This window comes from Neofelis nebulosa, chromosome 2 (genome assembly GCF_028018385.1).
Source record: "Neofelis nebulosa isolate mNeoNeb1 chromosome 2, mNeoNeb1.pri, whole genome shotgun sequence".
NCBI classification, from domain to species: Eukaryota; Metazoa; Chordata; class Mammalia; order Carnivora; family Felidae; genus Neofelis; species Neofelis nebulosa.
This window is the reverse complement of record NC_080783.1, coordinates 160065626-160082140: the sequence shown is the minus strand read 5'-3', so window position 1 is coordinate 160082140 and position 16515 is coordinate 160065626. Positions and strand designations below refer to the sequence as shown.

The 16515-nt window shown below is 36.3% G+C and overlaps 1 protein-coding gene across 4 annotated transcripts in view; it reads left to right on the top strand.

Annotated features, from left to right (window-relative positions):
- Positions 1 to 16515, top strand: part of TNNI3K (TNNI3 interacting kinase) — a 290431-nt gene that overhangs the window by 188403 nt on the left and 85513 nt on the right. For 3 of the 4 annotated variants that reach the window (XM_058716964.1, XM_058716965.1, XM_058716963.1), the window contains 3 exons: positions 1239 to 1291; positions 1613 to 1665; positions 5495 to 5627. In XM_058716964.1, the coding sequence (XP_058572947.1) occupies positions 1239 to 1291; positions 1613 to 1665; positions 5495 to 5627 (239 nt within the window). Of the gene's footprint in view, positions 1 to 1238; positions 1292 to 1612; positions 1666 to 2511; positions 3719 to 5494; positions 5628 to 16515 lie in introns of those variants that run through there. The other variant, XM_058716966.1, reaches the window with a different exon arrangement.

Here is a 16515-nt window from a genome sequence, read left to right as displayed (position 1 = left end):
TGTCTCATCATATGTTGCAACTGATAAATTTGAAGTTAAAGAGAGCATCCTGGGGGTTTTGTTTTGACATCCTTGATTACTTCTACACTGGGTTTTTCCGAGCAAATTGGCTTTAAACATATTCTAGATTTTAAGTAGTTGAAAGAGGATTAAGTCTATATTACTGAAATAAAATTTATTAATGATACTAGGGAAATTCAAAAGTAACTTTCTTATAACGCCGCAGTCAGCCCCAGAAAGTATTTATGTAAAGAATTCAATATCTTATTTGGGTCTTATTCAGGACTAGAAAATAATAGTGTTTTCTGTATATTGATCCCAAAGCAAAACAGTTAAGGATAGAGCAAATACAATAAATATAGTATAACCTATAGACACTAAAAGAAAACCAGTGGATGATCTCCTAATACTGAAATGCCTCATTTACAAGGCAAATGTGAAATAAGCATTCAGTAAGAAGCACTCCGTGACAATCTTGGATCATGATGTGTTTGTCCATCCATAAGATATCCCACAACTCATTTTACCAATATGTGGGAGGAAGAATGACCTTTTTGGGGGCTGTCTCAGCCTTGATTTACTTTTTGAAAAGGCAGGACATTCTTAATCTCGCTTGAATTCTGGGTTGGAAAGACTTTGGTGATCTTTATAACTTTTTCTCCCTACAACCTTAAAAAGGGATTTAGCTAGTATCAGGCTTAAAAACACTCCTTCTTCCTGGGATTGTAGCTAGAATATGTTGGCCAAGACTTATTCCACAAAGGGTCCTTTTATTATGTTCATGTCAGGCTCTGACTTGAACTGCCCTTACTTACGCTTAGGGTTCCAGCAAGCTGGTTCCCTTGCTCTGGCTCTCATACGCTCATGGATGCCTTTGACCCTGCCTGTTAACAATTGTATTAGCAAATGAACCACAGAGAGCTGGGATACTGATCTTCAGTGAATGGGTCTTTTTAACAAGTTTAGAGGGCTTATCCAAAGTGAGACACCGCATATACTTTCCAAGTTAGATATAAAATGATTTTGTAAATATTCCTTTTGAATTAGCAAAATTAAAAAAAAAAATAAGAGTCACTAACCTAAGATCTCTGCCAGTCTTTTGCAGCTTGTTCAGCCTCTGGGTAAACAAATGATGACTATCAACCTCTTCCTTAAGGGACCAGATTCAGAAATAATGAAGTTTACTCAAAGTCAGTGTTTTGGTTTTTGTTTCACTGTTTTTGTTTTGTTTTTTACAGTCACAATATTCTTCTCTGTGAGGACGGGCATGCAGTGGTGGCAGATTTTGGAGGTGAGATTTCCATGAAAAATCCCCAAATGACATCAGTTTTTTTCTTCATTCTTAGTTGGTGTCTCATATTGTATGATGAAGCTGAAAAAGCAGTTCACACTGACAGCTATACTTTTCTAAATCATTCAAATTTCAGTGACCCTGAATTTTAAAAGTATATCATTTATTTTCAGTTTTTTTCTCTTTGATATACCCAGCTACAAGAAAGGAAGTAAACCTTTAAATAAGAGGTTTCTAGGGGTTTCAAAATTTTAGTTGTGATTTTGACCTTGTTTTTAAAGATGTTTTCTTTAACACAAATTCATTTTTTCTTTCCATCAGAATCAAGATTTCTACAGTCTCTGGATGAAGAAAACATGACAAAACAACCTGGGGTTTGCTGCTGCTTATGTTCCTTATAATTATGAAACAATTAAAATGTGTAAACTCAGCATGACAGGAAGTGAGATGAGAGCAGCTTTAACTGGAAGCATTGTCATTGTCCCAGGGGCAGGATAAAGTTTTATGTTTTTATTTTCAGGAAGCCCTCAAAAGAACTCTTTCAAGGCTGTACCAGAAAAATAGATTAGATATATGTCTGGAAAATGAGATGGATAAAATAATACAGAATTTATTTCAGATGTAACTGAAAAAAGTACCAAGCAGGCATGGTTAATTGGCTTTCATTTTTAGATCTTCTTATTAAGTAGTGGAGAGAGTTAACATTTAATCAGTAACTAACTATAGAATTTGTAGTTAACCAGCATCTAGTAACAACTTTTTTCTGCTTCAGCATTATAAGGTAATATGGCATATAACCAAGTATTAATGTTTAACTAAAATATAAGTTTTAACATCTGAAGCAAACATAATTGTATTCAAAAATGTCTGCTATTAAAATCATTACCTGCTCTCTTCTTTACTCTCCTCCCCTCCCCCAAAAAGGTAACTTCTCTTCCTAGACCACGTGTGTTATTTAACTACCTAAGCTTAGGGTAATTTCCCATTCCTTCCTTTTTCTGCTTCCACAGACGCATTACTCAGTCATGTTTTCTGTTTGTTTGCATGCTTGTTTTAAGTTCATCCCAAACTCTCATTTTCCACTTCAGTTCATGTCTTCATCATCCCTTTTCTGGACAAGAAGTAGGATTCTAACTCCAGTACTGTCTTCCAGTTCCTTCTTTGCAACATCAGCCGAGTGTTAGGTTCTGACAATTCATCTCCTCCTATAACCATCACAGATACCCAGTACCCACAGGCCAAAATCCAAATTCATTGCCTGGAAGCCTCCTGCCCTGCCAAATCTGGCCCAGGGCCCCTCTGTGACCTCTTCTCCCACAGTAAGTTCTCTCAAGTCCCCCACACCCTAATACACAAGCCTCCTGCTCATTCCCCCAAAAAGACCATTCACATTCATATCCCTGTGTCTCTGCTAGTGTGGCTCTCTCTGCCTGGACAGTCCTTCACTCCACCTCACCTAGAAAGGGCTTGCAAGGCCTAGGAAATTTTATCCATTGTAAGTGCCTTCCCTTCCATAACATCCCCCCCACACACACACACACACACACCTGCTGCCTCCTCCCCGTGCATTTTTCTGTCTGTGCTTTTGTAGCATTTTGTACTGCTAATTCGTACCCTTACTCATTCAGTCAACAAACATTTATTGAGGGCCTACCATGTGTCAGACATTGTGCAAGGGACCAGGAATGCAAAATGTGAAGAAAATCTTGATGTCAAGAGCTCATTTTCTATGGGGAAAACACAGTAATAAGCAGATAGATTTAAAGCAGTATGGAAGTCCTGTGATAAATAAGGTGTGACAGAGCATCTTGGGATGAATGGGAGTAAATTAGGTGCAGGGAGAACAGAAAAGAGTGCCAGGTAGAATGAACAACAGCATGAGCAAAGACGTAGGGAAGGATGAGAAATATCAGACTTCCTGGGGGAACTTCAAAGAGCTTGTCATTGTTGGCATGCTCTGGGTGAGGAAGAGAAAGTGAAAGATGAGTTAGAGAGGAAGGCAGGAAATACATCATGGACCATGTTGTAAGTGAGATTAGGCATGTCTGGTTTCCCCAGTTAGATTTCATTCATTCATCCAACAAATATTTATGGACTACTTACTAAATGCCAGACATCCTTCTAGGAACTGGGAATATTGCAGTGAACAAATTAATTTTCTTATTCCCATGGATCTAATATTCTACTAGAAGGAGATAGACACTGAACAAATCAACAAAATATGTATCAGGTTGTGATAAGTGTTACAGAGTAAAAACAAAGCAAGTATGTGAATGGAGAATGGGGGTATCACTTAGATAGGGTAAGAGGGAAAGATAACATTTGATGAGAGGCCTGACCAGGAGTCATCCATGTAAGGGGAAGAGCAATGTAGGCAGAGGGAACAGTCAGTGCAAAGGCCCTGACACAGGAAAATTCTTTGTGTGTTCAAAGGCAGAATGACTAGAGTGGAGTGAGCAAGAGGAGAATGGCAAGATATGAGGTAAGAGAGGAAGAATGAGTCCTCTTTTGATAGGACACACAGTACCTGAGACATAGAGATAGCTAAATCAGTGATTCTCAACCCTGGCACCACATTGGAATCACTTCAGAAACTTTTTAAAAAGTATTTTGCCTGAACCCATCCCCCAGAAATTCTGATTTCATTGGCCTGGGGTTGATCTTGGGTACCTGTATCTTTTCAAATTTCCCCCAGGTGATTCTCAAATACATCCAGACTCTGGCTAAATAAACTTTTGTTGAATGAAATTGAATTGAATTTCACCAACAGCAAGTAATTTTTTTTTAATCCTAGCAGCACAGTCTTTAAGCACAGCACTACTCTAGATTTATTTTGAAGGCTATTTTGTTTCTTACTAGTTATGTGGCCTCATGTAAGTTGGCTAATTACTCTATTACTCCCCTGTGGGAAAATGGGCATACTGTATGCCTACTTCCACTTATGCAATGTTGTGACACAAGGCATAATCTGCTACATAAGTGGAGGCTATTTGGAAGGTGAAAGCCCATGTGGAAGAATTGCATATAAGCATCATAATCGGAATACATATATTCTTAGAATGCTATAATTATGCATGATTTCAAAATAAGGTAGACACTTGAAAAGAATTATCAGCAGCCAGCTCTACATAGAATGTCAGTAAGAGCAATAAAAGAATGCTGGTTTCTTCCAGTGGAAATACAAAGAAACAAGGTGTTTGGCGAAGTTCACTGATAAGGTTATGGAGCCATGGGATTTTAGAGATGGAAGGGCTTGCCTCTTCTGTTCTGCCCTTAAGGAATCCGAGGTCCAGGAGCATACAAGACTTGCCCAGGGCTGCTCAAATAGTGAATGGTAGAGCTGGAGCTGGAATTTTCTTCTCCTAACTCAAAACCTAGTGCTCTTTCCCCTAAACTACAAATCAACCAAATGTATGCCATTTGCATCTCAGAATGCAAACTTATATTTCAAACCAAAAAATACGTAACTGCAAGTGAAAAGAATGTAAATAATGCCATCAAAACATGAATATAAAACTTCGTACAGAGAAAACTATAACATTTTATAGGTTTTCTTCCTGGAATACTGCACAAACCATATTCATAAATAACACAACTGGGCAAACACAGGAGATATGACAGACCTGATCCTGCCAGTGAGCTATCTGCTTCATAAGAATGTTCTGGGCACTCCTCTAAGGCTCTATCTCTCCTCAGTCATGAGAGCATTATTTATGGGTCTAATTTAGCGGCTTCCTAAACTACAACCTGAAGATCTAAAGGAGGAAAGGTGTGATTCACCCCCAGGGAGGCATAGAGCTCTTGGATGAATCGTGGTTGGCTATTCATAAGTTTATAAGGCTTCTAGGGGAAAGATGCTCAGAAGTAAACAAAAAATGCTGCTGCTGTGATCATTTTACAAGATGCAGGGTTACTTGATGATTAATATTGTTGCAATATTTTTGGAATGATTATGAATTTCATGATCTTCCAATGATTAAAAAAAATGCCTTTGTAAAACTGAACAATAATAGTAAACATGTTATTAGTGTATAAACACATCAGCTTATTGCATGGTACGGGGTAATCAGTGTTATTTTATCTTTATATCTTCTGAGAACAATGGGAGAACACTTACCAAATCCTCACAGAGAAGAGCACTGTTTCTACAATGGGATGACTAAACACTTGGCAAATGACTTGTGGATGTTTCTGAACACACAGAACCTCCGCTGGATGGCCCCTGAGGTGTTCACGCAGTGCACACGCTATACCATCAAAGCTGACGTCTTCAGCTATGCTCTGTGTCTCTGGGAACTTCTCACTGGTGAAATCCCATTTGCTCATCTCAAGCCAGGTAAGACATCCTGAAAGGTTTCCAGAGTTCTATGCCTTGTCACGACTTCAAGAAATATTTTTTTCCCCAAAATGATTACTCTTGGTGGGTCCACAAGATAAGAATTAAGTAAACAACTTAAAATTGTTTCAAGGTATGTGCCCAATCCAGAAAACTTACTGACCTAACTGTGTGACTTTAGGCACAGGCACACACAAGTGTAGGTATATTTTATTAAAGTTTAGGGCTTTGATTTATCTGTTGTTAACAAAACAAGCAAATGACTATGGTCACATGGCAGGTGGGTGCAAATAATGTGGACAATGTAATACTTATTTTTTGAGATTAGATTCTAGAAACTCCTTTTTAGTGTGTATACAGGGGTGAGCTGAAAGTAGCAACACATAAAAATAACCTACCAGGACCGTTTTCTGCTTGTCTCATGTTATATAAAAGAGAATTGCTTTTCATAATAATTTTGTATTACATAAATAGATGCGCTCCAAAAATGGGGCTTTGTGAGAGAGCCTAATTTTTGGTGATAATATACATTACACTCTATGTACATGTAGACAGTAGAGGCAGGAAATCTAATCACATGAAAAATATACACATATTTGAGCCTTAAGGTAAATTTTATTTGCATCTGTCTCTTCATTTTATTTGAGTTTCAGCTTTTATGTTTTGTCAATCTATTTACTTACTTGTATTCACTGTTAGACTGGGAACTCCTTAAGGGCTTTGCATCCCCAGAACCTAGTATGCTTAAAAAGTAGTTTTCAAATTAAATCACAATAAATTTTAAGTGAATTACTTTGCAAGCTCCTGGTGGCCACCCTATCACAATATATCAAACAAAGTCAAAAGGGATGTTAGGGAAAGACAAATCCCATAAATGTGGATACTCACAAATTAAAAGTCTTAACCAAGATCCCAATAATTGTTAGTACTCATTTGCAGAGCATAGCTACATCTCACACTCTCTTTTCAAGATATTTCCCCATAATATCATATGGTCTTCAATTATCCTCTGCATAGTTTCTAACTAATTGTCCTAATATTTTTCTATATACTTTTCATAGAAAATTATGAGAGTTAGTCCTTATTATAGTGTGAATGTAAAGACTTTATTTTGAACTGAAACAACATTGCCATTTTAGGTTAATAATTCCACTAGTTTCAACAAATACATAACCATGATCATCACCATATAGAGTATTTCCATCACTGTAAAAAGTTCCTTAGTGCCTCTTTTGAGTTAATTCACTGTTCCCACATCCAGCCCCTAGCAATCACTTATCTGATTTAGGTCTTTATAGTTTTGCCTTTTCCAGAATGTCCTATAAATGGAATCATGTTGGGGCGCCTGGGTGGCTCAGTAGGTTAAGCGGCCGACTTCGGCTCAGGTCGTGATCTCGCGGTCCGTGAGTTCGAGCCCCGCGTTGGGCTCTGTGCTGACAGCTCGAGCCTGGAGCCTGTTTTGGATTCTGTGTCTCCCTCTCCCTGACCCTCCCCCGTTCATGCTTTGTCTCTCTCTGTCTCAAAAATGAATAAACATTAAAAAAAAAATTTTTTTTTTAAATAAATGGAATCATGTTGTTGACTTTCAGTCATTTATTCCTTTTTGTTCCTGAGTAATACTCCATTGTGTGGATGTATCTCAATTTAATAATGCATTCATACATGGATGATTATTTGAATTATTCTCACTTTGGGGCTGCTGTGCATAAGATACTAAAACCATCCAGGTATTTGTGTGGATGGTTTTACTACTCTTGAATAAATATATAAGAAATGATTACAGTACTAGATCTTATGATAAGAGGTTTTCTAAGGTATCTGTACCATGATGGATTTCTACCAGCAATGTATTATAATTTCAGTTGCTACACATCCTTGCCAGGATATTTTTGTTGTCTGTTTAAAATAAGACATTGGCCATTTGAGTAGGTATATAATGGTGTATCATTGTAGTCGAATTTTCTATTTTTCTAATAGCTAATGATATGGAAAATCTCACATGTTTGTGTTCCTCTTTCTTTGGTGAAGTGTTTGTTCAGGTTGCCTTATTATTTACTTGTAAGAGTTCATAGATACTAGGTAGAAGTCTTTCATCTGCTATGTGTTTTGAAAGTATTTTTCTTTAGTCTGTGGCTTGCCTTTTCATATTCTTAGCAATGTGTTGAAATAAGTTTTTAATTTCAATGAAGTCTACCTTATCAAACTTTTAAATCACATGTTTTTATATTCTTTCTAAAATATGGTTGCATCACTAAAGCCACAAAGATTTCCTCCCATGTTTTCTTATAGAACTCTTATAGGTTTAGGTTTTATATTTATAGAATCTACTTATGTTCTTTTTTTTAATGGTTACAGGTATGAGCTTTTGTTATTCTTTTGTTAGTTTATTGTGTTTTTTTAGTTTATAGTTATAGTTTATAGTTTAGTTTATGGTTTTTAATATGCATGTTTAAGTTTTTCAGCATGATTTTTTGAAAAAACTTTCCTTTCTCAATTAAACTAGTTTGGTACTATTGTCAAAAATCAATTGACCATATATGTGTATTTATTTCTGGGCTCTGTTTAACTGATATATGTCTACCCTTACACCAATACCATACTATATTCAGAGTTTATAGTTAAGTCTTGAACTCAGGTTATATAAATCTTCCAACTATGCCCTTCTTTAATAAAATTGCTTTGGCTCTTCTAGGCTTTTGGTTTTCCATATAAATTTTAGAATCGGTTTGTTTATTTCTACCAAAAAAAAAAGCCCACTGGAATTTTGGGTAGATTACATTGAGTTTATAGATCAATTTGGAAAGAATTTACAACTTAAGAATATCAAATCTTCCAGTCAATCCACATGGTATAGCTCTCCCTTCAGTTAGGTCTTCTTTTATTTCTGTTATCAGCCTATTTGTAGTTTTTAGCGTACAAACCTGGAACATTTTTTTAGACTTATCTCTGATACTATTATAAATGTTATTTTTTTTAAATTTCAATATCCAATGGTTCTTTGCTAGAAGAGAGACTTAATTAATTTTTTAAATAACAACCCCATACTCTGCAAATTTGCTAAATTTACTTATCAATTCAAGTAGCTTTTTTTCTACATTCTTTGGGATTATCCACATAAATTTTTTGGTCATCTGTAAATAAAGAAAACTTTCTTTTTATTCAGTATGTCTGTTTACACCTTTTTCTTGCCTTCTTGGACAAGTGAATGTTGTGATGAACAACAATGAACAAAAAGTAGAAGTGATGAAATATATACCTCAAATCTATCTACTTAATTCCACCCACCACCATGCTAGTCAGAGCTGCCATCTTTTTCACTGTAACTACCTCAATAGCCATTTGACTTCTTTCCTTTATTCTACCCCCTTCCTGTCCACTCCTTAGATATCCACTGAAATGGTATTTTAAAAACATAAAATTGATTATGTCACTATTCCTTAAAATCATTCTATGTCTTTCTGTGTTCTTAGGATTAAAGCTCAAAACTATTAATATGCCCTGTACAATTCTACATGATTCTATAGCTCTGACTGGCTCATATTATTTCACGTCCTATGTTCCAGCCACTGTGTTGCTTCCTTCACTGTGTCCCATTTCTCCTGGCCTGTAAGCCCTTTCACAAACTCTGTTTCCTCAGTAAATGCAGTTAATGATGACTCCACGAAGATTACTGTGAGGATCACATGAAATGGTATTTGTGACTGAACTCTGTAAACTGAAAACTCTCTGCAACTGTAAGATTAAAGATGAGGGCAAAGTGTAACACAAGGTTGAGACTTCCTATGATTCTCTACCTGCATGGCACTCAGTCTCCAGAATGCTCATAGGAAACCTGCAGTCACCTTTCACTCTTCTCTTTCCTTCTTTTCCTCATTATTCCTTTCCTTCCTTCCTTGCTTTTGTCACTCATTTCCTTATTTTTGACCCCACTTTCTGAACATCTTTTGAATCTTTCCACTTATCTCCTCTCCCCTGCTACTTCCTTATTTTGCATGTAGAATTCTGCACAGTATCTTAAATGGTGTTCTCGTCTCCAGTTTTTCTGACTATCTTCACCAGTTGCCATACTATCTAGGTTTAGCTTTCTAAAAAACTCAAGTTAGGTCATCTGGCCTCCTTTAGTTAAAATCTCCAATGTTTTTTCTTTGCTCTTAAGATAAGAACAAAATTTCTTAAAATAATCTACGAAGCCTCACACTACATTCCTACTTTCCTCCCCAGATCTACCTTTGCCATCTGCAGTCTCTCATCTATGTTCCAGCCACAGAGCACTATTTCTCTTCCCAAATGTGACTTGTTTCCTATGACTTCCTGTCTTTGCACACATTAGTCTCTGTCGAGATACTCTTGCCCACTTTTCATCATACTAACCCTAATTAACTTTTAGATCTTAGCTTAAATATCACTTCTTCCCAAACCATCTTCCTTAATCCTCTAATGTTGACTTAAAGCAGTCTCCTCCATGCCCCAAGTCACCATTTTTTTACAGTATTTATCATATTTTACTCAAATAGTTTAGGAATTTTCCCTACTCCATTATCCTTTGCTAATTATAAAGTGAATATTTCAAAGAGATAAAGACCCCTTCTGTCATAGACCCCCAGAAACATTTACCCTTTTTGGAGGGAGAATGTTGTATAATAAAACAGTTAAAAGGCTTGCCTAAGAATAACTTGATTCCAATATCCTAGATATTAGAATTTATAGTACTTTATTGGAAAGAGAGTTTGTTTATGATAGATGTTGATTTTTTTAAAGCTGGACAGTGACCATGCATCAAGAAATGAGGCTGTTTATATCATTGCAGTGGTTAGGCAATCTAGCATATGTTCAGCAATAAATTATGTGAAACATCAGATTCAATATAAGCTACATATTAGCCATTTACAAAGAGGAACCAATCCATGACTACAATGTATGACAGCATTATCAATTATGGTAGTAGCAATATTACACATGGCTCATCCTCCTGGATTTAGCCCTGGAAGCACTGGAAGAAATACAAAAGTAGAACACAAATATTAGCATTGACTCCTATGTAAGTGATGGGTATTCATTGAGAAGAACTTGAAGTTAGAGTCTCTTTTGCATAGTACATGTTCAAATTAACCTTATAATCTCAGGTCTAGAAAGAACCAAAAATCCGTCACATTCAGCATCCTAAGGGTCATCCAAGATCAAATGGCCAAAGGGCTGGGGGAAACAGGCAAACACTCAACACAGGACAGTGTGATGGACAGGAAATCACATGCTCTGACTCAAGGGAACAGCTGCTACCCAGCTCCAGCCAAACAATCCATGTAGTAATGCAAGGATTCCTTTACCATATCGGCCAATTTCTGTGTGTTTGTTTAGATACCTAAAGGTTTTTAAATGTTGGCAATTAATTCAATTTTTAAGAAAGCATTTTTCAGGCCAACACAATAGGGGCTAAAGAGAATTGGCATAAAGTATAAGAGCATGAGCCTTGTAACTATGCAAGCTACTTAACTGAGCCATACTTCACCTTATTTTTAAAAGTGGGGATAATACTAGGACCTACCTCAAGAGGTTGGAAGGGTGACTGGGAATTGGAAGCACTCAATAAATATTAGCTATTTTTATTATGTTTAGGCTATCATTGAGTGCTCCTCTGACTGGGAACTATGGTAGAGTTAAAAGGAAAACAGAGAAGACTAGAGTGTTGCTCAGGGCTTCATAGCACAGAGCAGAGGTAAGTCCCAACTAGAGAGAAGCAGAGAGAGAGTGCTAAGGATGCTCCCTGGAGGAGTCTCCTTCTGAAATTGTGAAAAATAGGAAAATGGTATCAGAGAAGGACTCTGAGAACAGACGATACCTGACCTGCAAAAACATGAAAGCTAATTAAATAGGTAAATTAGTGGGGAAGAAGAGAAGGAGTCCCAACAAAAAGCAGTATGGGCAAGGTGCAGAGGCATGAGAGATCCACAGATAATTCAATAGGGATGAATCAGAGAACACAAGGGAATCCATCACATCTTGAGCTAGATGGTGAAGGGCCTTGTGTGTCAACAATGAAAGTCACTGCAGGAGTTCAAGCAGGGCAATCATATAATGCTATTATTATTTTAGAATGCTCCCTCTTGCTACAAAGCAAAGGCTGGACTGAAGAGGTTTGAAACCAGAGGTAAAGAAACCAGGTAGTCTAGATAAGAATGTATAAAACCTTAACTAGGGTAGTGACTTTAGAAGAAAAAGGAGAGGCTGGTTGTGGGAAATTTGAATGGACTTGTGGATGGGTTCAGGTGGGAGAACAAGGGAGAGGGAGGAATCAGGGATAACTTCTAGGTTTCTGGCTCAGCCAGCAGGAGGATGATGGATCCAGGGAGAAGGCAGATTTGTGAAAGAAGTGACAAGATTAGGAAGAGAAGGAGCCAAGGTGTGAAGCCAAGCAGAGAGAAAAGAACCAGGCAAGATGAAAAAGGAGCTGGTATGACCTGGCAAACAAGAGCTGTCTTGGATACATTTCAGAAAAAGAAACCAACACCTGCTTCCCAGATTTTATATCTCTCCTGGGTCTGTCTCCTCTGATGTACCATGAAAAACTAAAGAAGAAATCTAGGATAAATCAATCCATCAATATGTATTCTATCCAATCCCATTCCCTTACAACTAGGTACCAAGTTTTATGGATCACTTTCAGATTATAGTTTGAGACCAAAGAAGAACGCCTCTTGTTTTCCTTTTGTTTTCCTGTGTGATGCCAGCTGGTTCACAAGGAGACTCAACTCTGTGTCCTGGGATTCCTTAATGCCAAGCTGTAACTAAGTCTCGGATGTGGCAGCAAATTAAGAACATCTGCCAATTTATTCTAGCCAGATTTGGGTGAGACTTCATATTGAGGTTTTAACTCAGAGTTGCAAACGGTAGTACAGGGGCCAAATATGGCACTTTTTTTTTTTTGTCTCACATATGGTTGTAAAAAATATGAATTTAAGTACGTTTAGAAACATAGTTATATCACAGGATCTCATATTTGTAGTCATTTGTGTTTGCTACCACTGCTTAGATATTCCATATATGATTAGGATCCTAAAGCGTCCTAAATATTGTAACCTCAAAAAGCATAAGCACATCGATGATGTGGACTGTGCCTTGACAAGTGATAGGAAAATAGGAGTGAGCTAACGTTCTGAAATCCTGTGTTTGCTGTGTTAATCTTTATCAGTTTATCACTGATAGAGCCAGCCAATCACTACACAGATCACTAGAAAGATCAAATCGTTCCAATGGATGGTGATATTTCTATGAACATAGCTGATATTAACATTCCAATACTTCATTACACTGACAAAGATTGCAATGAGAATAGACACTGGTGCAAATTAATCTATTCTTCTGACAGTCTGTAATGAGAATGGGATGTGGTTTAAAAAATTAAGCCATTCTTACCGCAATCTCAAGATTGCAATCTCATGGTCTCTCTCAGATGCTATATGCTCTGGTGATACATCATTGAAAAGTGTCAGTTTAACAAAGAGTGTGTCTTAGCTCTTGCTGGGATAGCCATACGCATTTGCTTTGTTTCACTACAGCCCTACCCATAAAAACAATGAAGTAGAATCAATTGTGTTTTTAGAACACACATACAATCAAAATTGAAAAAAAAAAAAAAACAAATAAAAGCATTCTAGCAGTTTTATCTTAGTCAAGGCTTACAAGTAAAATATTGTACTTTATTGCTCTCTGTTTTTATATGAGTGCCTAGATTTATTTTTATAAAACATAAGAGTGATAGTTTAATTTAGAAATTCAGAATCTAGTACCAACTTATCCATAAGCAATATAGCTAATTAAATTCATCATGAAGAGCTGCATAGTCATCCTCTCCACAGTAGCCATATTACATTATGAGCTGGAGCCAATGACAGATGAGAGGGTTTGTAGCCTTGTAATTTGCAGTAGTTCAATGCAATATTTTACTTCATATTCATACTCCCAAAAAACCTCAAAAGGATAGATGATTTCTGGTCTAAACAGAACAGAAAATATTCAACAATGTTTCTGATACCTAGTTCTCTAGATTCAGACTAAAAGGAAAAGGCAAAACCCTTAGATCTGTAGATGATAATTATGGCAACAGCACAGCTAACACTTCTTGAAAACTAACAATGTGCCAGATGCTCTCTGTACGATGTCTCCTTTAATTCTAACAGTAACCTATGGTTTAGGTTCTATTAGGATAAGATATATGCTCAACATAACATGCTAGTAAGAGAGATAGTCAAGACTTAACTAGCATGGCTCCTTGTCCCCAAAGCCCATGCTTATTACCATTACACTGTGTCCTCACTGTTTCATCTTACATGAACAGAAATTAATACTCACACAGGCAAATTAGCTTAATTAGGATCTCTCAGGGAGTTAAAAGCAAAGCCAGACTGGAAATTAGGCCCCCAGATTTCCTTGTTAAGGGCATTTCTTAATAGTCATACTGTTTTGGTTTATTAAAGCCACCTCCCCAAATGTTCTGAACAAAATATAAGATTATTATCTAAATATGCCACCAAATATGAATAATTTACCCAATTGTGTCATAATTTAATATTAAATAAACATTACATTCGTTCTACAGTGTTTCTTGGTGACCAGGCATTGTGTTCTGTCCTAAAGACATATAATAAAGAGCAAGATACTAATAGGCATTAATCCATCATCTTTATTCATTTATGCAATACATGTTTACTGAGTCCTCTATGCCATGATCTGTATTATTTCCAATGAAATCATATTTTGAACTGTCTCATTTATTGATTCACTTAGTGCACATCAATTGGATGCCTACTAATTTCCTGTCACTGTGCTAAGCACATGAGATATGATGGTGAAAAGATACAGATCCCGACTTCAAGGAGCTTGTGATCTATCTGCAGAGGCAAACAAATAAATAGGCAATTAAGTATAATATGACATATATGCTATTGTAGTACCAGGTGCTATGGGAGTACATAGGAAGCGCACCCAGAGACACTTCATTAAGCCAAGACCTAAGTGACATTAGATGTAATGTAGGAAAAGAGGGTATGAAAGAACATTTCAGAAAAAAAAAGGATCACAATTCTGAATTTATGTTTGAACCATAAAAAGCAAGAAAAATCCAGTAATTCATTTCTTTAATAATTATCCATTTATTTGCCAAATTTTATTGACACCCTAACACTTTATTTTTTCTTAGCTTATTATCACTCATATGGAATGTTCAATAGATTTTGTCACATGAATAAATGAAGGTTATCATGTGTTGTATTGAATGCCTTTTGACAATCTCTAGTCATATCCATTTTTTCTTGATAAATTATTAACGAACAATAAAGAACTTGAATCCACAAATAAACACCATGGTTATATAAACCCTTGAGGCTGACTCACAAAATCATGTTTAATTTGAATCTTATTCAGGAAAATAGGAGTGGGAAAAGGCTATGCTCTAGAATTGTGCAGTACAATATGGAAGCTTCTAGACACACATGGCTGTTTAAATATAAATTTATTTTAATCGAAATGAAAATAAAAATTCAATTATTCAGTCACACATTTTAATGCTTAATAGCCACATTTTAAGTGCTTCATAGTCGTATGCTACCATATTGAACACTGCATAACATTTCCATCATTGTAAAAAGTTCTATTAGACAGTCCTACTCTAGAATCTAGATTATAAGCTTCACTAAATCATTGGTAATTATCACAGTGCTGAAGAAATGGTATGTACTCAATAGTTATTGATATTTTTATATTTAGCCTTATTCTCTCTTAATAGCAAAGTTTCCATTGTGAATGTAGAAACCAACATGTACATAAATCACTTAACATATTTTATGTAGCAATCAAGGTAAAAATTTGATAAATGGGCTGACAATCCCTGTCCTGAATCTGGAATACCAGAAAATTTCCCAGATGTTAGTGTAGCATGGCCACTCAGGCAAGACTGACAAAGCAATTTTAAAGGTGACAAATTTCAACTCCATGACGCCTTCATGTTGCATTGTCCACTTTCTGCTGCTAATGAGTAGCATCACTGCCAAGGGTGTATAAAGCAAAAGAGAGAAGGAGATGCCAAGGCCTTGCAGAATCTATTTTGAATAATGAAGAATTAAATAGCATTCATCTTAAACTGATTTTCCAGACACAGTGCCAAGAAGCAAAACAAGTAACTTTATAGACTTGGTATCAGAGTCTGAAAGGGTTTCAAAGGAGACATTTGGCACCTGCATCTGAGTTTAACTCACTTTATGAATAGTCCCTCCCCACGCATTAGGATAGGTATAATTAGTTTAAATGCATTCACTACACTGGTTTATATGCTTATAGCTGCACCAGCTCAACAATATCCAAATGGTCATAAGGTGAAAAAGTAGAGTTAGAAGATCAATGATTATTAAGCATTAGTTAATGTGTTTGCTTATTTATTTACCTCATTCCAAAAAGGAATTTAAAATACTCAAGAGTAGCCAATGGAAGGAATCTAACATGCCTAGTTTTGTTTTTTTGTTTTGTTTTGTTTTTTTTGTTTTTTTTTTTTTTGTGACACAACAGACATATTTTGTAAGTCATGTTAAGTTTGCTAAATATGTTTTGGCCAGTCTTTTGTTTCTGTGTTTTCTTAGTGTCACCAACTACGAATCTAGCTGATAATGGCCAGAAATGGTGGGCAAATGTGACAATGCAAATATTCTATAAATGGCCTTGAAAATAAAAGCAGAAATGGAATTCTTGACTCTGCCCTCAAACTGGAGCCATTGTACAATTAGAACGGCTGTTGCAAAGAAACATTAAAATGCCAGGCAGCAAAGGAAATGAACTTAAAATTTCAAATACAAATAACTAATAAATATTTGGGAAAATATTAAGCCTCACTAGTCATCAAAGA